Below are 23,088 nucleotides of genomic sequence, written 5' to 3' on the forward strand. Positions count from 1 at the left end.
CCTTTCCGGCAACAGATAAAAGTTTCTCATCCATCCCTTTATCCTTTCCCACACTCTGTCTCTTAAATATTTGAAAGTGCCATTTTTTGACTGTCCCACATCGGTCGGCAGACCCAAATACTTCTCACTCAGAGATTCATTCTGCACATTGAGTATATTCTTTATCTCCACTCTAAGGGTCTCCGGGCACCCCTTACTGAAGAAGATGGACGATTTATCATAGTTTACCCTTTGACCTGAAGCCAAGCAGTATGCATCAAGTAGGTTTGATAACTCATTTGCCCCCTGGACACTAGACTTGAAAAGCAGCAGACTGTCATCTGCAAACAAAAGGTGATTCACTGCCGGAGCCGTGGGTACCACCTTTATGCCATCGAGCACTAATGACTGAGAACTGTGTTTTAAAAGGCACGAAAGGCCCTCCGCTGCAATCAAGAATAAGTAAGGGGAAATAGGATCTCCCTGCCTGATACCTCTGGATGGTGAGAAGCTCTCCAATCTCTCTCCATTAAACAAAACCGAGAACGAAAACAGAAGTTATCATGCTCATCACTGTATGGATCCATTCTGGAGCAAACCCAAGCTTACCCATAATTGCCTTTAGATAAGGTCATTCTAATCTGTCATACGCCTTCATCATGTCAAGCTTGAGTGCACAAAAACTATTTGACTCAGATCTGTTTCTCTTCATAAAGTGCAAACATTCATAAGCACATATGATATTATCCGTGATTAACCTCCCTGGGACAAAGGCTGATTGCTCCTTTGAGATAATATCTGGGAATATCAACTTTAATCTATTCGCTACCATTTTAGAAGCAATTTTATAAATCACATTGCATAAGCTAATGGGCCTAAACTGGGTAAGAAGAGTAGGGTTTTATACCTTGGGTATCAACACAAGGACCGTATCACTTTGGGGGTGAAAACTATACTTCTTTCTTCAGAAAATAGAAGTGATCATACTACAACGCGTCTTGTGGCCCTTGGGCCTGGGCCGTTCCGTCCGCCCGGGCTATCCTCTCCCTCCTCGGTGGCTGGGGCGCAGACCAAAAGGGCAGCACCCCCATCCCAGCCAGCACGCTAGGGTTACCTACCACCCCCTCTCGCCCCCCTCCCGTCGGCGACTCCCCAATCCGCCGCCACCGTCGGTCGTCGCCGACCTCGACCCCGCCCCCGGTTCGTACGCCGGCTGCTTCCTCGCTCCCTCGACCCCGTCGACCGTCGCCGCCGCGACGCCGTTCCGGTACCTCTCCCCCCGCCGCTGACCAACGCCGCCCCCTCCCCCCCATCTACCTCAAGTCCGGCAGCGAGAAGCGACATGTCGGGGAAGTCGAAGGGTGGGGGCGAAAGGCCGGATTTAGACATCCAGGCTCGCGAATCGCGTAGCTTAATTTAGGGTTTAGGGTTACGACTTGTGCTGCCAGGCCTAAATCTTATCTTCTACTTTCTGTCGCCTAGGGTTTCTCTTCCCTTGCAGATAACCCCCATCTACGAAACCTATTGAGAAAGGACTGGTTGATATGTTGTAGGCTGGCAATGTTTCTTTTAATCGTCACTCCACCCTATCTTGGGCGAACGCCGCTTATTGATTCCATGAGTCCAGTCTTTATTTTAGAGGGTCAATAAATTTTGTTCCGTCGCGGCGTCTATCAGCTAGTCTGTTGTCGTGTTTCGCTTACTTGGCGTGTAAGTAGCATTTATCCTGGAATCCGGCTCCTTGCCGCGTCGTTCCGCCTACCGATTCAATCACATTCGTCACCGGATCTAATTTCTTGACATTGGTTAGTTATATCCGTTGACGGTTATGTAGCAATCAATACCGTGCCACGTGCCTCGTGACTGCATGATTTGCGCCAATTGGTGGCGTGACTCTGCGTGTCTTGCCTTTTTTACTCGTATACACAATAACACGTAATTAATAGACATTCTCTGTTCGTTTTTTAATGGTATGCTGGTTGTGGTTGGTGTAGCTGTCGTGTTTGATTTATTACTACTTAGGTATTTCTGTTTTCTCTTGCACGCGCCGATTAATTTTTGTTGTGATTACATGAATAATCGACGACGGCTACTTGTTGAGTTCTTATGGAAAATAGGCTTGCTGCTGATTTATTCTTGGTGAATGCCGATTGATTCACCAGAATCATGGGAACATCTTGCTAGCACATTCATTGCAGTGATACGTGGCCCATTTGTTTGATTCGTATCATTCTGCGCTGTCATGTCTGTTGAATGTGTTGATGCTATATCATGAATGATTATCTTATATATAGCTGATATGTATTTATTCATTTTTACTGTGCTTGTCATTAATCATTTCGTTCATTTTCTTGTGTAGGGAATAAACCATGAAGCCTTCTGGTAAGCGTACCAGCCAACACAGGGATCATGACAGAGAAGACAGGGATCAAAAGCGGAGGCCGGCTCACACCCAGGAGACCTCCGGTACGGACGAATTGGTTGTTTACCGGATACTTTGTCCAGACAAAGTGATTGGTAGTGTAATTGGCAAGGGTGGCAAGGTGATAAATTCCATCCGGCAACAGACAAATGCCAAAGTCAAGATTGTCGACCCATACCCTGGTGCTGACAAAAGGGTTGTTTTGGTATATTGTTATGTCAAGCATAGAGATGTCATGATTAGCGACATAGATGATGATGATGATAGGGAGCCTGTTTGCGCAGCACAAAATGCATTACTCATGGTGCATGATGCAATTGTTGATGCTCTGGCAATCACTAGTGACTCTGATGATAAAGAAGCCAACATTCTTGTACCAGCTAGTCAAGCTGCAAGTGTTATTGGAAAATCTGGTGCTGTCATCAAGAGGCTTCGCTCAGTTTCAAAATCATTCATTAAAGTTAAACCAAAAGATCCAAGCGATGTTACACACTCATGTGCTATGAGTTTTGATAATTTCGTTCAGGTATTTTTTCCTCCATATAATAGTTTGGTGAGCTGTGCCAACATAACGTGAGGTTAACCATTAGTGAGTAGGTTCAGTCTATCAAGCAGCAATCCTTTAGTTAAAATGTATGCATATATCATTGTCATCTCTCTATCATGGTGCAGAAATTAGCAAGTTCTTTAATACTCCCTCTGTCCCCAAATATAGTGTCTATTAGATTCTTCTCAAAATCAAACTTTGTCTAACTTTGACCAATATTTACAATTTATTCTTCTTGTTACATGCATATTAATATTTTGTTTTCCCAAATTAAGACAATTGATAATTCTATTTTACTTTCTGTTTGTGTGGTGCTCACTTACACTGTCGAACAATTCCAATCTTTTGAGCTCTGCTATGTTCTTCAATATCCATTCTTCAGCATTCCGTCAATTATTAACTGTTACTAGTACCATTTTTAACAGATAACTGGGGACACTAGAGCTGTCAAGAAGGCATTGTTTGCAGTATCAACAATTATCTACAAATGTCCATCAAAAGAGAACATTGCTCTTGAAACATCTATTGATGAACTTCCTCCAACCATTATACTTCCTTCAGAGCTTCCAGTTTATCCGGCTAGTAGCTTATACTCAGTGTCAGATGCTTCTGTGTCCTCTGGGCATCCAAGTCTGTCTATCTTAGGGGCAAGAAGTCGTGGTTCTCATGTTCCTGAATTTACTGTACCCACTGATGCTCATGGTGGATTGCCCATTTATCAGTCTATGGTCCCAGCTATTCCTACTTATAACACCCCAAAATGTTCAGGAGAGCTATTGGTGCGTGTTGTATGCCCTGGTGACAGGATTGGGTTAGTTATTGGTAAAGGTGGGATGACCATAAAGAATATAAGGAAAGAAAGTGGTGCAAGCGTAGATGTTGATGACGCAAAGAATGACAAGGAGGAAAGCATAATCACCATTTCGTCCACTGAGGTTAGACCACACTTCCAGCTCACTAGTTGTGCTTTGTTGTTTATACACTTTTTTTTTCATTTGTGGTGACACCTTTCATGTCAGGCCACCGATGATGTTAAGTCTGCAGCAGTGGAAGCTGTTCTTCTGCTTCAAGCAAAGATCAACGATGAAACTGAAGATAGAATTCATCTCCGCCTTCTTGTTCCGGGTAATGTCATTGGCTGCCTTATCGGCAAGGGTGGTTCAATCATTAATGACATGCGGAATAAGTCTAAGGCAATTATCCACATATCCAAGGGCACTAAGCCCCGGAAGGCATCTTCCAGTGATGAGCTTGTCGAGGTTTGCCCTTTCTGTTATTGTTTGAGATAGTATCTATGTGATATGTGATATATCTAGATGTATTTACGAGTTTTACGTGTAGGTGTTCGGGGAAGTGGACAAACTGCGTGATGCTCTTGTTCAGATCGTTCTAAGGCTCCGGGAAGAAGTTCTGAAGGACAGCGTGGGGAGGCAAAATTCTGGCAAGGATGGGAAGCTAACTGTTGCCACCACTGAACCCGTGTATTCAAGCAGCTTTCCGATGCCAGCATTATTACCTTACAGTCAACAAATCACTCCATTGCGCCATGATCAAAGGGGTGAAGCTGAGCGTGGTTCGAATGTATTTCCTCGTAGCAACTTGTATCATGGATACAGCCCCAGGCAGGTAAAATATTTTGCTTAAACGTCAATTTTCTCTGTTTCCCTGTTGACCTTCATAATGAGATGTGCCTATAAGTTTATGATATTAACTTAACCGGTGATATCCTCCAACAGGCTGTAGATGATGGATTTGGAGTACGCTCCTCATACACTTCAAAGCCATATGGAAGGTAGGTTGCAACTGAACTCACCATAAACCCTTTCTAAGCCGTGCCCCTTGTTGTGCAGGCCTCCTTATACTTGTAGTTATTACTTTGTTCTTTATTCTTATCCTTACAATTGTATTTCATTTTGCTGATTGCCATTGATCAGACGCGTCCCAGATATGGAAATGTTTATTCCTTCTAGCGGCCTTTCAAAAGTAATGGGGAAGCACGGTACAAACTTGGACAACATTAGAAAGGTCAGTTTACTATTTCATTTTACTTTGCGCAGAGGAGTAGATGATTGTCTGAAAGAGTGCGCTCGGACTCCAGTTCATATGGGGTCCTACATGCTGTCTGCTGTAATATCAAGTCCATTAGTATATACCAGTACCTAAAAGAATAGGTTTTTTTCTACTACTAATGGAGTAGTATATTAGATCATTTGATTATTTTATTAACTTATTTAGTAAAAGAGAGTAATTTATCCATGACTAAGGATGAAATTATAACATAGTGGTGTGTACAACACCAAGAGTGGATTGGTTTGAAGCAACCTTTGTACAGGATCGACATGCATGAACATATGGAAAACGTAATCAGTTATAAACTTATAATCTGACATCTTGAATGGTCTACTTTTAGGATTACTTCGTAGGTAGGTTATTTTTACTTACCATTGACATGAAATTATTGATTGTAACTGCAGATTTCTGGAGCTGACATTGAAATTATTGAATCAAAATCATCTCGTCATGAGCATGTTGCTAACATATTTGGCACCCCGGAGCAGAGGCAGTCGGCAGAGAATTTGATCAAAGCTTTCATAATGTCTACTTAAGGAGGTTCCTGCTGTAGTTTGAAAGGATATATATGGACCCTTCAGTCAGCTCTATCGGACTTCTCTTGTCATCCCGTAGATCAAAAACTGTGTTCTCCATCCCTTGAACTCTCCAATAAACCTCATGCTTATCTGTCTATCTTCCTCAGACTCTCAACCATGGCTATACTTGTGTGGACTTGTCCGTGTTTAATCGCATGTTCAGATATTCCTGTCTAATCTCGATGACTGCTTCAATCTCTGCCTATTCATAACCAATTCTTTATGCTGTCAGCGCTGATTGCTGATATGTTCGCCAGTATGGGTGGGGCACTCTTTTGCCACTTCAGTCCATGCAGCACACGTTTTTTCAGTGCTGTGCTTGGTGGCAATACCGTATTAGATATCCAAGGAGTATTCTAACACTTCGTTTTTAAGAAATCTATTGCATTATTACCAATTAGAATTCTCCCCATCCTTTTCATGATAGACTTAAACATCATCGTTCTTATACTCTTTTGCTGCTTACCATGATTGATAATCTTCAGTCGAACACGTGGTACATGTTTTTTCAGTGTTCTGCATGGTGGCTACATCATACTTAGATACCCAAGGACTTCTCTAATATACATAATTTTAAGAAATCTGTTTCATGGTGACCAAGTAGAAATTCTTCATGTTCTTTTGAAATAGATGTAGTTCAAAAGTTCAAAATCTCGAAAGCCGCCCATGAACTTTGGTTGGGTCATACTCTTCCATGCTACCCATGCATGTTTCCTATTTCCTTCTTTACTCCCCCACCAAAACTGTCGAATAAGTTTATTAAGGTGCTCACAAAGACCCCTTGGCAACTTAAAGCAAGACATAGAGAAAACAGGTACCGCCTGAGCAACAGAATTTACCAACACCTCCTTACAAGCTGTAGATAACGTTTTCTCAATCCATCCCTTCACCTTACTCCACAACCTGTCCTTCAATCAAATATTTAAAGGCTCCAAATTTTGAAGTACCTAAGTAACGGCCCTAAAATTGTGTATATTCTGAAAACAGGTTCTGAACTTGACTCTTCCCAATCAATCATCTCAACTAATCCGGTAAATTCCTTAGGTGGATAGGTTTTTAGATATGTTTACGTTTTTTGACATCACAACTAAAGTAATATTATTGCCCTTCTGAAATAAGTGTTGGTTGAGTAATGGCACTAAAATTATGTATAATCTAGAAATAGGTTCTGTACATGACTCCTCTTCCCATTCATCATCCCAGCATGCATGTTTCTAGATTTGTTATTTCTCTTTGACACCAAACTGTGAATAGTAGATAGTTAGTTAGTCATGTCCATTCTTTGTAAATACTTAGTATCTTATGAGTTGCAACTGCTTGGATGCCGCAAGTTATATTGCGGCTTCTGCTCACGCATTGCTATTAGGTGAATTCGTCAACAAAGAACTTGAGATTGCTGAGATTTTGTGGCAGTCAGCTGATGATTTCCACCTCTCTTCTCTGTTCCTGTTTGCTCTGTTGCCAGTACGGGGAGGGGCCCTTATACATGTTCTTATCAGCGCCGATACCATCCTTAGATATCTAAGGAGTGGATACCCCAATGTAGAGCAATCTTTTGAAATCTGTTTCATTGTTACCAACTAAAGTTCTTATCGTCCTTTCGTGATAAACTTTAACATCGCCCTTCTTACTCTTTTGCCACTTCCAATAGACTCCAATCTGAACACGAAGCACAGCACATTCAATCCAGTGTTTGCATGGTGGCAATACCATCCTTAGATATCTAAGGAGTATTCCAGTGATTCAATTTTAAGAAATCTTGTTTCTTATGAGTTGCAACTGCTTGGTGGTACTGCAACATAACTTGTCACAGTTGGCTGATGATTTTCCCCTTGTTTATCAATTCTTGTTTTGTTCTGTGTGTCAGCGCTGATAGCTGATTCTCTCTGTTGCCTGTACGGGAGGAACACATATATTCTTTCACCAACTTGCCATTTAATCAGAACATGCAATTCACATTTTTCCTAGTGTTTTGCATGGTGGCAGTACCATCCTTGGATATCCAAGGAGTCTAGTAATACTTCAATTTTAAGAAATCTTTCTGAGTGCAAAATTCTTCTTGTCCCTTTTCAAATAGTTGTAGCTGAGTAACGGTCCTGAAATTATCTATAATCGTTCTGTACCTGACTCTTCTTCCCATTCATCATCTCGACTTCTGATGTCATTCATTAGCCATGCACATTCTTAGATGACTGTGTTTCTTTGACATAACTGTGAATAGTAGGTTGGTTTGTAGGTAGTCATGACGGCTCATTGTAAATAATTTAAATTTTTTCTTATGAGTTGGCAACTGCTCGCATGATGACTTTGCGGCTACTGTTTAATGCAATTTTTGTTGGTGAGTTGTGCCCCTTGTAAATAGAGAACATGGGTGCTGAAAGCTTGTGGCAATCGGCTGGTGATTCCCCCCCTTGTTTGTCTGTTTTCCGCTGTGCAATGTGAAATTGTTTCATTGTACTTGTAACTTTGCGAGAAACGGGTACTAGCGTTGGCTGATGTCTACATACAGCTGGGCAAAAGCTCAATTGGCTCGGTAATGTGATTTGATTTGATGGATAATGGTAATGTTATTGTTGCAGCTGATCTTGAAAATGTGTTGTCGCAACAAAGCTAGACAGCAGTGTTATGCATGCTTTTGATGGCATTTTCTGTTTGAACTCTGTTACGTATATGAACGCATAATCCTATCTATAGATAAACTATGTTCTGAATCACTATTTGTTTGCGATTGAAGAGAGCACATCATTGACGATTGTACATGATCATGAAAAAACAAACGGAAAAAGGTTGTAATAATACTTGTGATGCGGAAAATGGAAGGGCACATTTTATTAGTAGAAAGGTTATAGCATCAAGTGTGCGTTGGTGAGCCTAAAATCTCGAACCAAACCTGCCTCAAGAATTACACCCAGAACGCTTGAGCAGCAAAATTTGATTATAGTTGTATTTGAAGAACTTGTAAGAGCGAGCTGGTGAGTTGTGCCCCTTGTAAACAGAGAACATGGGTGCTGAAAATTTGTGGCAATCGGCTGGTGATTCCCCCCTTGTTTGTCTCTTCTGCGTTGTGCAATGTGAAATTGTTTCATTGTACTTGTACTATTTGTTTTGGGATCGAAGAGAGCTCGTCATTGGAAGGAGGTGCTTGTACCGGAGCTTGCTGTCGAACTGGAGGTCATTGTCGAACTGGATGTCATTTATCTGTTCCACGAGGCAGTACTCGGACGGCGCCATGGGCACGAGCTTGGCGCCCGCCATGGTGCGCTCGTCCAACAGCTTCTCCCTGCCAACCTTCCATGTCGCCCGCGCACAGGTGACCCTTGGCGGCGTGGAGTCCGAGCCACGCCCCCAGCTCGCCGTCGTAGTGGGCGTGGCCGGTGACCGGCAGCTGCCACGTGCCGCGCCGTGTCCACTTGGCGGTCGCCGTGCTGAAAGAGTATGTAGCGCACCTAGTGCGCACGGTGCTCACGGACACGAAGAGGTCGTGCTTCGCCGCCGGCTGCCCCGGCGGCGTGTGCAGCGTGTCCCCGAACATGTACAGCCTGCCCCCCACGGCCATGGCTGCTTCGAATCCGCGGAGGCATTGTAACCAAGGCGAACTCGTGACGACCTGCGCCGCCGACTTGGTGTCGTATATGAGTACACCGCCGGAATAGCCCATGGACTCGGGGCTTATGGCCACAATGCTGCTGCCCACGGCGGCGAACTGCGTTGAATCTCTGACCGACGGAAGCGCCACGCGGAGGACCGGCGGCTCCGGGAGGCTCCGCGCCCTGCCAGCGCCGTCCAGATCATCGTCGTCCATGTCCAGTTTGTGGATGCCGTAGCCGCTCCGGCAGTCATCCAGCACCACGTAGAGATGCCGCTTCGTGGTCGTGGCCACCTCCGCACCCGGATCGCCACTGGAGTCGTCGGAGGCGTATCCTCGTGAGCCGTTGCGGCCGAGGGCGGCGGCCATCTGGTTCGCAATCGCATGGCGGCGGGCTGGCCGGAGAGGGCGAGGTCGCGAGAGCAACGATCGCCACGCCCACATCCTACTTGCTAGGGCTACAGTTTGGGAAGAAGTAGATGGCGGCCGGATGGATTGATATGGAGCCCTCGGAAGTCTCTGCACCTGGATATATAACAAGAATTGTGAATCACCGCATGTATTCCCTGGTTCAGATACATATATATACACAGGCGTGATCCTTACATGCAGGGCCACGATGAGATGATGGCGATTGACTAGGACGCCCTACACTCTAGGTTGCTACTGTTACAACAGAATGGCGTTACAGGATCACAAGGTACACATACAACGTGACAGTTCAACAATGAGAAAAGTATATTTTTCGTCCCTCAATTTTTGAGAGAGTTTAGATTTAGTCCCTCAACTACGAAACCAGACAACTTGCACCTCAAACTTTTAATACCGGACAATTTCATCCCTCGAGACAATTGAAGCGGTTTCCGAGCTGACTTGGCATGTTTTGACCGGTCATAGTCCAGGTGGCAGTATTTCTCTATCCTACTCATCCTATCTCTTCTTCCCTCCTATTATCTCTCAAATGGGCATTTCATCGAACACTTAGAGTGCACCGGCTGCACAAGCGCTCCAGAGGCATGCTAGGATGCCGACGGGCGATGACCATGCGCTCCACCTCGCCGTCGTTGTAAAGCACACCAAAAGATGCAATGCCGGAGGCCCTAAATCACGGACTCCCAAATCGTCTTCCTCAACTCCGGTGACCGCCGCCGCGCCGCATTCTCCTCCTCTAGCAAGCTCTGGTTAGCCCTGTCGGCTTCCTAAGCTCCCCGTGGTACAACCGAAGCCTCACACGTCCTCCCCAAGAAGCCCCTCGTCCACGACCTCACCCCGCCGTGAGCGCGTGCTCCACTGCCCGCTGCCGTCGACGCAGCCGTCGCTCCGGTCCTTGCCGGGTCTAAGCACGCGTACGTGCTATAGGTGAGCCCCTGGTCGTTTCTCCCCTCTCCCCATGCCAGGGATCTAGCTCGCTGCCCGCATAGCGCCGCCTGTCGCCTCCGCAGATCGCTGGACGTCGTCGCCGGCGAAGCTTCGGCCATCCGGCCGTGCTCGCATAGGCCGCCCGTCGCGTCCGCTGGTCGCTGGACGTCGTCGCCGGCGAAGCTTCGGCCATCCCGCGTGCCCGTGCTTGCTTGTCCGGCCGCGCGGACACCCCAGCTCGCTACCACGCATCACGCAGCCTCTCCCCGCTAGCACCCGCATAGCCCAGAGCGTCGCCGCCGGTGCAAGCTAATTTTTTTTTTCCAGAAGTGAGGAGCGATTTACCTTCTCCTTTGCCATATTGGTGTGGACTGGTCAAAGCCAGTTAAAAACGGCGCCAAATCAGCAGCGAAACCAGGTCGGCTGATAAAGGGACGAAATTTGTCCGGTATGAAGAGTTCGAGGTGCAAATTGTATGTTTTTGAAGTTGAGGGACTCTGTCAAAAGTTAAAGGATGAAAAATATACTTTTCTCTTCAACAATATATATACTGCAGGTTGGCTCCGATCGATCTGCATTCCACATTAAATCTCACGCGTGATTTGTTGCATGCAGAAGAAAACCATAGGGCAAATATCACACGCGCATGCATGCATGCAGCTTTCGTTGGGCTTCTCAACCACATTCATGATTTTGTGCTGCTGGTCAGCTATACATAGGGCTAGGCTCTTCGTCTTTCCAAACCAAATGTAACCACTTTATATCTGTAGTCTGATTTGAGGCCATCACCAGACCACTCCATGGCCGTTGATTCTAGCTATTAGAATCTCACGGCCATAGATGCACCTTATCCCTTGCTTAACGTGCGAAAAAAGGGCCCCTTCGCCTGGGGAGTTTCCGCAATTTACTCCTCAAATCACTCGCATGCATCCCGTTTCCCATTCCCCTCACCTCGAAGGCAACGACCTCGCCACGAACGGCACTACCCCGGCCTCCCCAACCTCCACGCTCACTCCTTTTCTCCCTCTCAACTCATCATCGGGCATCACATGTAAGACTAGTCATAGTGGGAAGTAGAGTAGTAACATGTATATATTACTAGTCTATGTTAACACCTTTACAGTGGGTAATAACATATGTGTTGTGTCATGCATCACTTCATTTATTACGTTGTAGACTCATCTTTTTCTTGATATGTGTGATGTTGCAGTAACTAGCTATGTTACCACATGCCTCTTTTTCTTCATTGATTACATGCCACATCATCTATTTTGCCTAGATAATTGTGATGTTACCATCTATGTTACTCCCACTATGGGTAGTCTAACTATATTGCCAAGATTTGTCTCCTCCATCCCCACCTTGAGCGCCGTACTTAGAGCAAGTACAATAGAGCCGAGTCAGCTGGCTATAAAAAATAAACTAGTATATTCTTATTTAGTTGGAGGAAAGAAAAGGAGGAGAGAGAAGGTAAGCGGACTCTTGGTGAAGAGTCAGCTCTTGCACGTGCTCCTAGACACTTTGTGAGAGTGAAAGGTGGGTCATATAATAAAAATAATAATACACTCTTCTAATCAATAATTGTACGGTTATAAGATGGGCTATAGATGACATGTCAATAGCTTATAGCCAGCAGTTGGCTATACTATTAACCATGCTCTTAGGCATCTATACAGGCCTTCGTCAAGTATGCAACAGGTGACGGTGAGTCTCACCAGCGGCGAATCTGTGTTGATCTTGTTGGGAAACGTAGTATTTAAAAAATTTGCCTATGATCACGCAAGATCTATCTAGGAGAACATAGCAACGAGCGGGGAGAGTGTGTCCACGTACCCTCGTAGACCGAAAGCGGAAGCGTTTAGTAACGCGGTTGATGTAGTCGAACGTCTTCGCGATCCAACCGATCAAGTACCGAACGCACGACACCTCCGCGATCTGCACACGTTCAGCTCGGTGACGTCCCTCGAACTCTTGATCCAGTTGAGGCCGAGGGAGAGTTTCGTCAGCACGACGGCGTGGTTGTGGTGATGATGAAGTTACCGGGGCAGGGCTTCGCCTAAGCACTACGACGATATGACTGAGGTGTTGAACTGTGGAGGGGGGCCGAGGGAGAGTTTCGTCAGCACGACGGCGTGGTGGTGGTGATGATGAAGTTACCGGGGCAGGGCTTCGCCTAAGCACTACGACGATATGACTGAGGTGTTGAACTGTGGAGGGGGGCACCGCACACGGCTAAGAGATTGTCTGTTGTGCCTTTGGGCTGCCCCCTGCCCCCGTATATAAAGGAGGGGAGGAGGAGGCCGACCAACAAGGGGCACGCCAGGGAGAGGGGAGTCCACCCTTTTTTTCCTTCTACCGGAGGGGGAAAAAGGGGAAGGAGAGGGAGTAGGAGAAGGAAAGGGGGTGGCGCCCCCTTCCCAAGTCCAATTCTGCCTCCTCCCTTGTGGGGGGCGCACCAGCCCCTTGTGGGCTGGTTAGCCTCTCTCCTATGGCCCATAAGGCCCATATCTTTCCCCGGGGGTTCCGATAACCTCCCGGTACTCCGGAAAAATGCCCGAATCACTCGGAACCATTCCGATGTCCGAATGCAACCTTCCAATATATGAATCTTTACCTCTCGACCATTTCGAGACTCCTCGTCATGTCCGTGATCTCATCCAAGACTCCGAACAAACTTTGGTACATCAAATCACATAACTCATAATACAAATCGTCGTCGAACGTTAAGCGTGCGGACCCTACGGGTTCGAGAACTATGTAGACATGACCGAGACACATCTCCGGTCAATAACCAATAGTGGAACCTGGATGCTCATATTGGCTCCTACATATTCTACGAAGATCTTTATCGGTCAAACCGCATAACAACATACGTTGTTCCCTTTGTCATCGGTATGTTACTTGCCTGAGATTCGATCGTCGGTATCATCATACTTAGTTCAATCTCGTTACCGGCAAGTCTCTTTACTCGTTCCGTAATGCATCATCCCGCAACTAACTCATTAGTCACATTGCTTGCAAGGCTCATAGTGATGTGCATTACCGAGAGGGCCCAGAGATACCTCTCCGATACATGGAGTGACAAATTCTAATCTCGATCTATGCCAACTCAACAAACACCATCGGAGACACCTGTAGAGCATCTTTATAATCACCCAGTTACGTTGTGACATTTGATAGCACACAAGGTGTTCCTCCGGTATTCGGGAGTTGCATAATCTCATAGTCAGAGGAACATGTATAAGTCATGATGAAATGAATAGCAATAAAACTAAACGATCATTTATGCTAAGCTAACGGATGGGTCTTGTCCATCACATCATTCTATAATGATGTGACCCCGTTCATCAAATGACAAGACATGTCTATGGTCAGGAAACTTAACCATCTTTGATTAACGAGCTAGTCAAGTAGAGGCATACTAGGGACACTCTGTTTTGTCTATGTATTCACACATGTACTAAGTTTCCGGTTAATACAATTCTAGCATGAATAATAAACATTTATCATGATATAAGGAAATATAAATAACAACTTTATTATTGCCTCTGGGGCATATTTCCTCCAGTCTCCCACTTGCACTAGAGTCAATAATCTAGTTCACATCGCCATGTGATTTAACACCAATAGTTCACATCTTTATGTGATTAACACCCATAGTTCACATCGCCATGTGACCAACACTCAAAAAGTTTACTAGAGTCAATAATCTAATTCACATCGCTATGTGATTAACACCCAAGAGTAATAAGGTATGATCATGTTTTGCCTGTGAGAGAAATTTTAGTCTACGGGTCTGCAATATTCAGATCCGTATGTATTTTGCAAATTTCTATGTCTACAATACTCTGCACGGAGCTACTCTAGCTAATTGCTCCCATTTTCAATATGTATCTAGATCGAGACTTAGAGTCATCCAGATCGGTGTCAAAACTTGCATCGACGTAACTCTTTACGATGAACTCTTTTATCACCTCCATAACCGAGAAATATTTCCTTAGTCCTCTAAGGATAATTTTGATCGTTGTCCAGTGATCTACTCCTAGATCACTATTGTTGTCCCTTGCCAAAATCATGCTAAGGTATACAATAGGTCTGGTACACAGCATAGTATACTTTAACCTATGACTGAGGCATAGGGAATGACTTTTCATTCTCTTTCTATTTTCTGCCGTGGTCGGGTTTTAAGTCTTTACTCAACTTCACACCTTGCAACACAGGCAAGAACTCCTTCTTTGACTGTTCCATTTTGAACTACTTCAAAACTTGTCAAGGTATGTACTCATTGAAAAAACTTATCAAGCCTCTTGATCTATATCTATAGATCTTGATGCTCAATATGTAAGCAGCTTTACCGAGGTCTTTCTTTGAAAAACTCCTTTCAAAACCTCCTTTATGCTTTCCACAAAATTCTACATCATTTCTGATCAATATATGTCATTCACATATACTTATCAGAAAGGCTGTAGTGCTCCCACTCACTTTCTTGTAAATACATGCTTCACCAAAAGTCTATATAAAACCATATGCTTTGATCAGCTTATCAAAGCGTATATTCCAACTCCAAGATGCTTGCACCAGTCCATAGATGGATCGGTGGAGCTTGCACACTTTATTAGCACCTTTAGGATTGACAAAAACTTTCTTGTTGTATCATATACAACTTTTCTTTAAGAAATCCATTAAGGAATGTAGTTTTGACATCCATTTGCCAGATTTCATAAAATGTGGCAATTGCTAACATGATTCGGACAGACTTAAGCATCGCAACAAGTGAGAAAATCTTATCGTAGTCAACACCTTGAACTTGTCAAAAAACTTTTTGCGGCAATTCAAGCTTTGTAGATAGTAACACTAATATCAGTGTCTGTCTTCCTCTTGAAGATCCATTTATTCTCAATGGCTCGCCGATCATCGGGCAAGTCAATCAAAGTCCATACTTTGTTCTCATACATGGATCTTATCTCAGATTTCATGGCCTCAAGCCATTTCGCGAAATCTGGGCTCATCATCGCTTCCTCATAGTTCGTAGGTTCGTCATGGTCTAGTAACATGACTTCCAGAACAGGATTACCGTACCACTCTGGTGCGGACCGTACTCTGGTTGACCTGCGAGGTTCGGTAGTAACTTGATCTGAAGTTTCATGATCATCATCATTAGCTTCCTCACTAATTGGTGTAGGAATCACCGAAACTGATTTCTGTGATGAACTACTTTCAAATTCGGGAGAAGGTACAATTACCTCATCAAGTTCTACTTTTCTCCCACTCACTTCTTTCGAGAGAAACTCCTTCTCTATAAAGGATCCATTCTTAGCAACAAATGTCTTGCCTTCGGATATGTGATAGAAGGTATACCCAACAGTCTTAGACGCATTTCTCCAATTTGGGTTCGAGCTTATCAGGTTGAAGCTTTTTCACATAAGCATCGCAGTCCCAAACTTTAAGAAATGACAGCTTAGGTTTCTTGCCAAACCACAGTTCATACGGTGTCGTCTCAACGGATTAGATGGTGCCCTATTTAATGTGAATGCAGCTGTCTCTAATGCATAACCCCAAAACGATAGCGGTAAATCGGTAAAAGACATCATAGATCGCACCATATCTAATAAAGTACGGTCACGATGTTCGGACACACCATTACACTTTGGTGTTCCAGGTGGCGTGAGTTGTGAAACTGTTTCACATTGTTTTAAATGAAGGCCAAACTCATAACTCAAATATTCACCTCCACGATCAGATCGTAGAAACCTTATTTTCTTGTTACGATGATTTTCCACTTCACTCTAAAATTCTTTGAACTTTTCAAATGTTTCAGACTTATGTTTCATCAAGCAGATATACCCATATCTGCTCAAATCATCTGTGAAGGTCAGAAAATAACAATACCCGCCGCAAGCGTCAATACTCATCGGACTGCATACATCAGTATGTATTATTTCCAATAAGTCAGTTGCTCGCTCCATTGTTCCGGAGAACGGGGTCTTAGTCATCTTGCCCATGAGGCATGGTTCGCAAGCATCAAGTGATTCATAATCAAGTGATTCCAAAAGTCCATCAACATGGAGTTTCTTCATGCACTTTACACCAATATGACCTAAACGGCAGTGCCACAAATATGTTGCACTATCATTATCAACTTTTCATCTTTTGGCATCAATATTGTGAATATGTGTATCACTACGATCGAGATTCAATAAACCATTCACCTTGGGTGTATGACCACAGAAGGTTTTATTTATGTAAACAGAATAACAATTATTCTTTGACTTAAATGAATAACGTATTGCAATAAACATGATCCAATCATATTATGCTCAACGCAAACACCAAATAACATTTATTTTAGGTTCAACACTAATCCCGAAGGTAAAGGGAGTGTGCGATGGTGGTCTTATCAACCTTGGAATCACTTCCAACACACATCGTCACCTTGCCCTCAACTAGTTTTTGTTCATTTTGTAACTACTGTTTCGAGTTACTAATCATAGCAACTGAACCAGTATCAAATACCCAGGGGCTACTATGAACACTAGTAAAGTACACATCGATAACATGTATATCATATATACTTTTGTTCACTTTTCCATCCTTCTTATCCGCCAAGTATTTGGGGCAGTTCCGCTTCCAGTAACCATTTCCTTCACAGTAGAAGCACTCAGTTTCAGGCTTGGGTCTAGCTTAGGGCTTCTTCATGGGAGTGGCAACTTACTTGCCATTCTTCCTGAAGTTCCCTTTCTTTCCCTTGCCCTTTTACTTGAAACTAGTGGTCTTGTCAACCATCAACATTTGATGCTTTTCTTGATTTCTACCTTCGTCGATTTCAGCATCACGAAGAGGTCGGGAATCGTTTTCGTCATCCCTTGCATATTATAGTTCATCACGAAGTTCTAATAACTTGGTGATAGTGACTAGAGAACTCTGTCAATCACTATTTTATCTGGAAACTCCCACTTGATTCAAGCGCTTGTAGTACTTAGACAATCTGAGCACATGCTCATTGGTTGAGCTATTCTTCTCCATCTTGTAGGCAAAGTACTTGTCAGAGGTCTCATACCTCTTGACTCGGGAATGAGTCTGAAATACCAATTTCAGCTTTTGGAACATCTTATATGCTCTGTGGCATTCAAAACGTTTTGAAGTCCCGGTTCTAAGCCGTAAAGCATGGCGCACTAAACTATCAAATAGTTATCATACCGAGCTTGCCAAACGTTCATAACGTCTGCATCTGCTCCTGCAATAGGTCCGTCACCTAGCGGTGCATCAAGGACATAATTCTTCTATGCAACAATGAGGATAATCCTCAGACCACAGACCTAGTCCGCACCATTGCTACTATCATCTTTCAACATAGTTTTTCTCTAGGAACATATCAAAAATAAATGGGGAGCTACATCGCGAGCTATTGATCTACAACATAGTTATGCAAATACTATCAGGACTAAGTGCATGATAAATTAAAGTTCAATTAATCATATTACTTAAGAACTCCCGCTTAGATAGACATCTCTCTAGTCATCTAAATGATCACGTGATCCATATCAACTAAACCATGTCCGATCATCACGTGAGATGCAGAAGTTTTCAATGGTGAATATCACTATGTTGATCATATCTACTATATGATTCACGCTCGACCTTTTGGTCTCAGTGTTCCGAGGCCATATCTGCATATGCTAGGCTCGTCAAGTTTAACCCGAGTATTCTGCGTGTGCAAAACTGGCTTGCACCCGTTGTATGTGAACGTAGATCTTATCACACCCGATCATCACGTGGTGTTTCAGCACGAAGAACTGTCGCAACGGTGCATACTCAGGGAGAACACTTACACCTTGAAATTTTAGTAAGAGATCATCTTATAATGCTACCGCCGTACTAAGCAAAATAAGATGCATAAAGGATAAACATCACATGCAATCAATATAAGTGATATGATATGGCCATCATCATCTTGTGCCTTTGATCTTCATCTCCAAAGCGTCGTCATGATCACCATCGTCACCGGCTTGACACCTTGATCACCATCGAAACATCGTAGTCGTCTCGCCAACTATTGCTTCCACAACTATCGCTACCGCTTAGTGATAAAGTAAAGCAATTACACGGCGATTGCATTTCATACAATAAAGCGACAACCATATGGCTCCTGCCAGTTGCCGATAACTGTTACAAAACATGATCATCTCATACGACAAATTATATATCATCATGTCTTGACCATATCACATCACAGCAAGCCCTGCAAAAACAAGTTAGATGTCCTCTACTTTGTTGTTGCAAGTTTTACGTGGCTGCTATGGGCTTCTAGCAAGAACCGTTCTTACCTACGCATCAAAACCACAACGATTTTTCGTCAAGTGTGCTGTTTTAACCTTCAACAAGGACCGGACATAGTCACACTCGATTCAACTAAAGTTGGAGAAACAGACACCCACTAGCCACCTGTGTGCGAAGCACGGCGGTAGAACCAGTCTCATGAACGCGGTCATGTAATGTCGGTCTGGGCCGCTTCATCCAACAATACCGCCGAATCAAAGTATGACATGCTGGTAAGCAGTATGACTATTATTGCCCACAACTCTTTGTGTTCTACTCGTGCATATAACATCTACGCATAGACCTGGCTCGGATGCCACTGTTGGGGAACGTAGTATTTCAAAATTTTGCCTACGATCACGCAAGATCTATCTAGGAGAAGCATAGCAACGAGCGGGGAGAGTGTGTCCACGTACCCTCGTAGACCGAAAGCGGAAGCGTTTAGTAACCCGGTTGATGTAGTCGAACGTTTTCGCGATCCAACCGATCAAGTACCGAACGCACGACACCTCCGCGATCTGCACACGTTCAGCTCGGTGACGTCCCTCGAACTCTTGATCTAGTTGAGGCCGCGGGAGAGTTTCGTCAACACGGCGGCGTGGTGACGGTGATGATGAAGTTACTGACGCAGGGCTTCGCCTAAGCACTACGACGATATGACCGAGGTGTTGAACTGTGGAGGGGGGCACCGCACGCGGCTAAGAGATTGTCTGTTGTTCCTTTGGGGTGCCCCCTGCCCCCGTATATAAAGGAGGGGAGGAGGAGGCCGGCCAACAAGGCGCGCTCCAGGGAGAGGGGAGTCCTACTAGGACTCCAGTCCTAGTAGGATTCGGCCCCACCCTTTTTCCCTTCTACCGAAGGGGGAAAAAGGGGATGGAGAGGGAGTAGAAGGAAAGGGGGGTGGCGCCCCCTTCCCAAGTCCAATTCGGCCTCCTCCCTTGTGGGGGGCGCACCAGCCCCTTGTGGGCTGGTTAGCCTCCCTCCTATGGCCCATAAGGCCCATATCTTTCCCCGGGGGATTCCGGTAACCTCCCGGTACTCCGAAAAAATGCCCGAATCACTCGGAACCATTCCGATGTCCGAATGCAACCTTCCAATATATTAATCTTCACCTCTCGACCATTTAGAGACTCCTCGTCATGTCTCTAATCTCATCCGGGACTCCGAACAAACTTTGGTACATCAAATCACATAACTCATAATACAAATCGTCATCGAACGTTAAGCGTGCGGACCCTACGGGTTCGAGAACTATGTAGACATGACCGAGACACATCTCCGGTCAATAACCAATAGCGGAACCTGGATGCTCATATTGGCTCCTACATACTCTACGAAGATCTTTATCGGTCAAACCGCATAACAACATACGTTGTTCCCTTTGTCATCGGTATGTTACTTGCCCGAGATTCGATCGTCGGTATCATCATACCTAGTTCAATCTCATTACCGGCAAGTCTCTTTACTCGTTTCGTAATGAATCATCCCGCAACTAACTCATTAGTCACATTGTTTGCAAGGCTCATAGTGATGTGCATTACTGAGAGGGGCCAGAGATACCTCTCCGATACATGGAGTGACAAATTCTAATCTCGATCTATGCCAACTCAACAAACACCATCGGGGACACCTGTAGAGCATCTTTATAATCACCCAGTTACGTTGTGACGTTTGATAGCTGCTACCTCTTGAGCATGCGTTGGTTTTCCCTTTAAGAGGAAAGGGTGATGCAACAAAGTAGCGTAAGTATTTCCCTCAGTTTTTGAGAACCAAGGTATCAATCTAGTAGGAGACTACACGCAAGTCCCTAGTACCTGCACAAAAAAATAAGAACCTTGCAACCAACGCGATAAAGGGGTTGCCAATCCCTTCACGACCACTTGCAAAAGTGAGATCTGATAGAGATAATAAGATAAATGTTTTTGGTATTTTTGTTGTATAGATTGAAAAGTAAAGATTGCAAAAATAAACAGCGACATAAATAGCAAGTTGGCGGGAGATTAACATGACGGAAGATAGACCCGGGGGCCATAGGTTTCACTAGTGGCTTCTCTCAAGATAGCATATTTTACGGTGGATGAACAAATTATTGTCGAGCAATGTATAGAAAAGCGCATAGTTATGAGAATATCTCGGCATGATCATGTATATAGGCATCATGTCCGTGTCAAGTAGACCGAAACTATTCTTTATCTACTACTATTACTCCAGACATCGACCGCTATCCAGCATGCATCTAGAGTATTAAGTTCATAAGAACAGAGTAACGCATTAGGCAAGATGACATGATGTAGAGGGATAAACTCAAGCAATATGATATATACCCCATGTTTTTATCTTCGATGGCAACAATACAATACGTGCCTTGCTGCCCCTACTGTCACTGGGAAAAGGCACCGCAAGATTGAACCCAAAGCTAAGCACCTCTCCCATTGCCAGAAAGATCAATCTAGTAGGCCAAACCAAACTGATAATTCGAAGAGACTTGCAAAGATATCAAATCATGCATATAAGAATTCAGAGAAGATTCAAATATTGTTCATAGATAAACTTGATCATAAACCCACAATTCATCGGATCTCGACAAACACACCACAAAAAGTATTACATCGAATAGATCTCCGAGAAGATCGAGGAGAACTTTGTATTGAGATCCAAAGAGAGAGAAGAAGCCATCTAGCTAATAACTATGGACCCGAAGGTCTGTGGTAAACTACTCACACATCATCGGAGAGGCTATGTTGTTGATGTAGAAGCCCTCCATGATCGATTCCCCCTCCGGCGGAGCGCCGGAAAAGGCCCCAAGATGTGATCTCACGGGTACAGAAGGTTACGGCGGTGGAAATAGGGTTTTGTGGTGCTCCTGGATGTTTTCAGGGTATATGAGTATATATAGGCGAAAGAAATAGGTCGGTGGAGCCACGAGGGGCCCGCGAGGGTGGGGGGCGCGCCCTCCTACCTCGTGGCCGTCTCGTTGCTTCCTTGACGTCCACTCCAAGTCTCCTGAATTGCGTTTGTTCCAAAAAAGACTCTCCCGAAGGTTTCATTCCGTTTGGATTCCGTTTGATATTCCTTTTGTGTGAAGCACTGAAATAGGCAAAAAAAAACAACAATTTGCACTGGGCCTTTGGTTAGTAGGTTAGTCCCAAAAATAATATACAAGTTCATAATAAAGCCCATTAAACATCCAAAATAGATAATATAATAGCATGGAACAATAAAAAATTATAGATACGTTGGGGACGTATCAATAGCACACAAGGTGTTCCTCCGGTATTCGAGAGTTGCATAATCTCATAGTGAGAGGAACATGTATAAGTCATGATGGAAGCAATAGCAATAAAACTAAATGATTATTTATGCTAAGCTAACGGATGGGTCTTGTCCATCACATCATTCTATAATGATGTGATCCCGTTCATCAAATGACAACATATGTGTATGGTCAGAAAACTTAACCATCTTTGATTAACGAGCTAGTCAAGTAGAGGCATACTAGGGACACTCTGTTTTGTCTATGTATTCACACATGTACTAAGTTTCCGGTTCATACAATTCTAAAATGAATAATAAACATTTATCATGACATAAGGAAATATAAATAACAACTTTATTATTGCCTCTGGGGCATATTTCCTTCAGATCTGTTTTTATTTCATGTTTTTGTAGAATTTTAGTTGATGGAAGCTCATAAAACCTTCAATTAGGGTAGATGAGATCCGCTTGTAGATAATAAATTTCTGCACCCCGGTTGTTAGTGGCAAGCAGATTATTTTGCAATCTGAAATTTATGAGTTTCCAATGTACCTTCCTTATGTAGTGATTTCAGAGAATTAGCGCTTCCAATGTACGGAAGGAATTTCAATCTCTTACAGGCAGCTTCTTATTATGTACTAATGCATCTACCATGCTTCGTATGTATGGACTGAATTTCAATCTTGCTATACTTCCTAGGTGCAAATATTATTTATTCATAGCATTAACATCAATGCTTCATATTTGATTCTTACGTACATAAGCTTCTTCCATGCTATGGAACTTCAGGCTCTTGTTAACTTTCTTGTTATATAGATGTAAAGTTCGTTGCCGTAGAGCATCCATGTTTCTTGCTTCTTGATTGGTATATATGTTCAGAATGCGTGGAGATTTTCATCTTCTAAAAAAAACAAGCTTCATTATATTTCTCAGCACATGTATGTTTTTCTTCTTCCATGGCCTCTCCAGGTTATGT

General features: G+C 43.9%; 1 protein-coding gene across 1 annotated transcript; it reads left to right on the forward strand.

The window, feature by feature from the left end:
* The first annotated feature begins 962 nt into the window (after window positions 1-962).
* LOC109760310 (KH domain-containing protein At4g18375) lies at window positions 963-5,773 on the forward strand. The gene is made up of 8 exons (XM_020319141.4): window positions 963-1,246; window positions 2,339-2,927; window positions 3,374-3,883; window positions 3,968-4,207; window positions 4,290-4,574; window positions 4,685-4,740; window positions 4,883-4,973; window positions 5,423-5,773. The coding sequence occupies exons 2-8, from the start codon at window positions 2,349-2,351 to the stop codon at window positions 5,552-5,554; spliced, it is 1,893 nt and encodes a 630-aa protein (XP_020174730.1). The 5' UTR covers window positions 963-1,246; window positions 2,339-2,348; the 3' UTR covers window positions 5,555-5,773.
* Window positions 5,774-23,088: the final 17,315 nt, after the last annotated feature.

This window comes from Aegilops tauschii, chromosome 5 (assembly GCF_002575655.3).
Source record: "Aegilops tauschii subsp. strangulata cultivar AL8/78 chromosome 5, Aet v6.0, whole genome shotgun sequence".
Lineage (NCBI taxonomy): Eukaryota > Viridiplantae > Streptophyta > Magnoliopsida > Poales > Poaceae > Aegilops > Aegilops tauschii.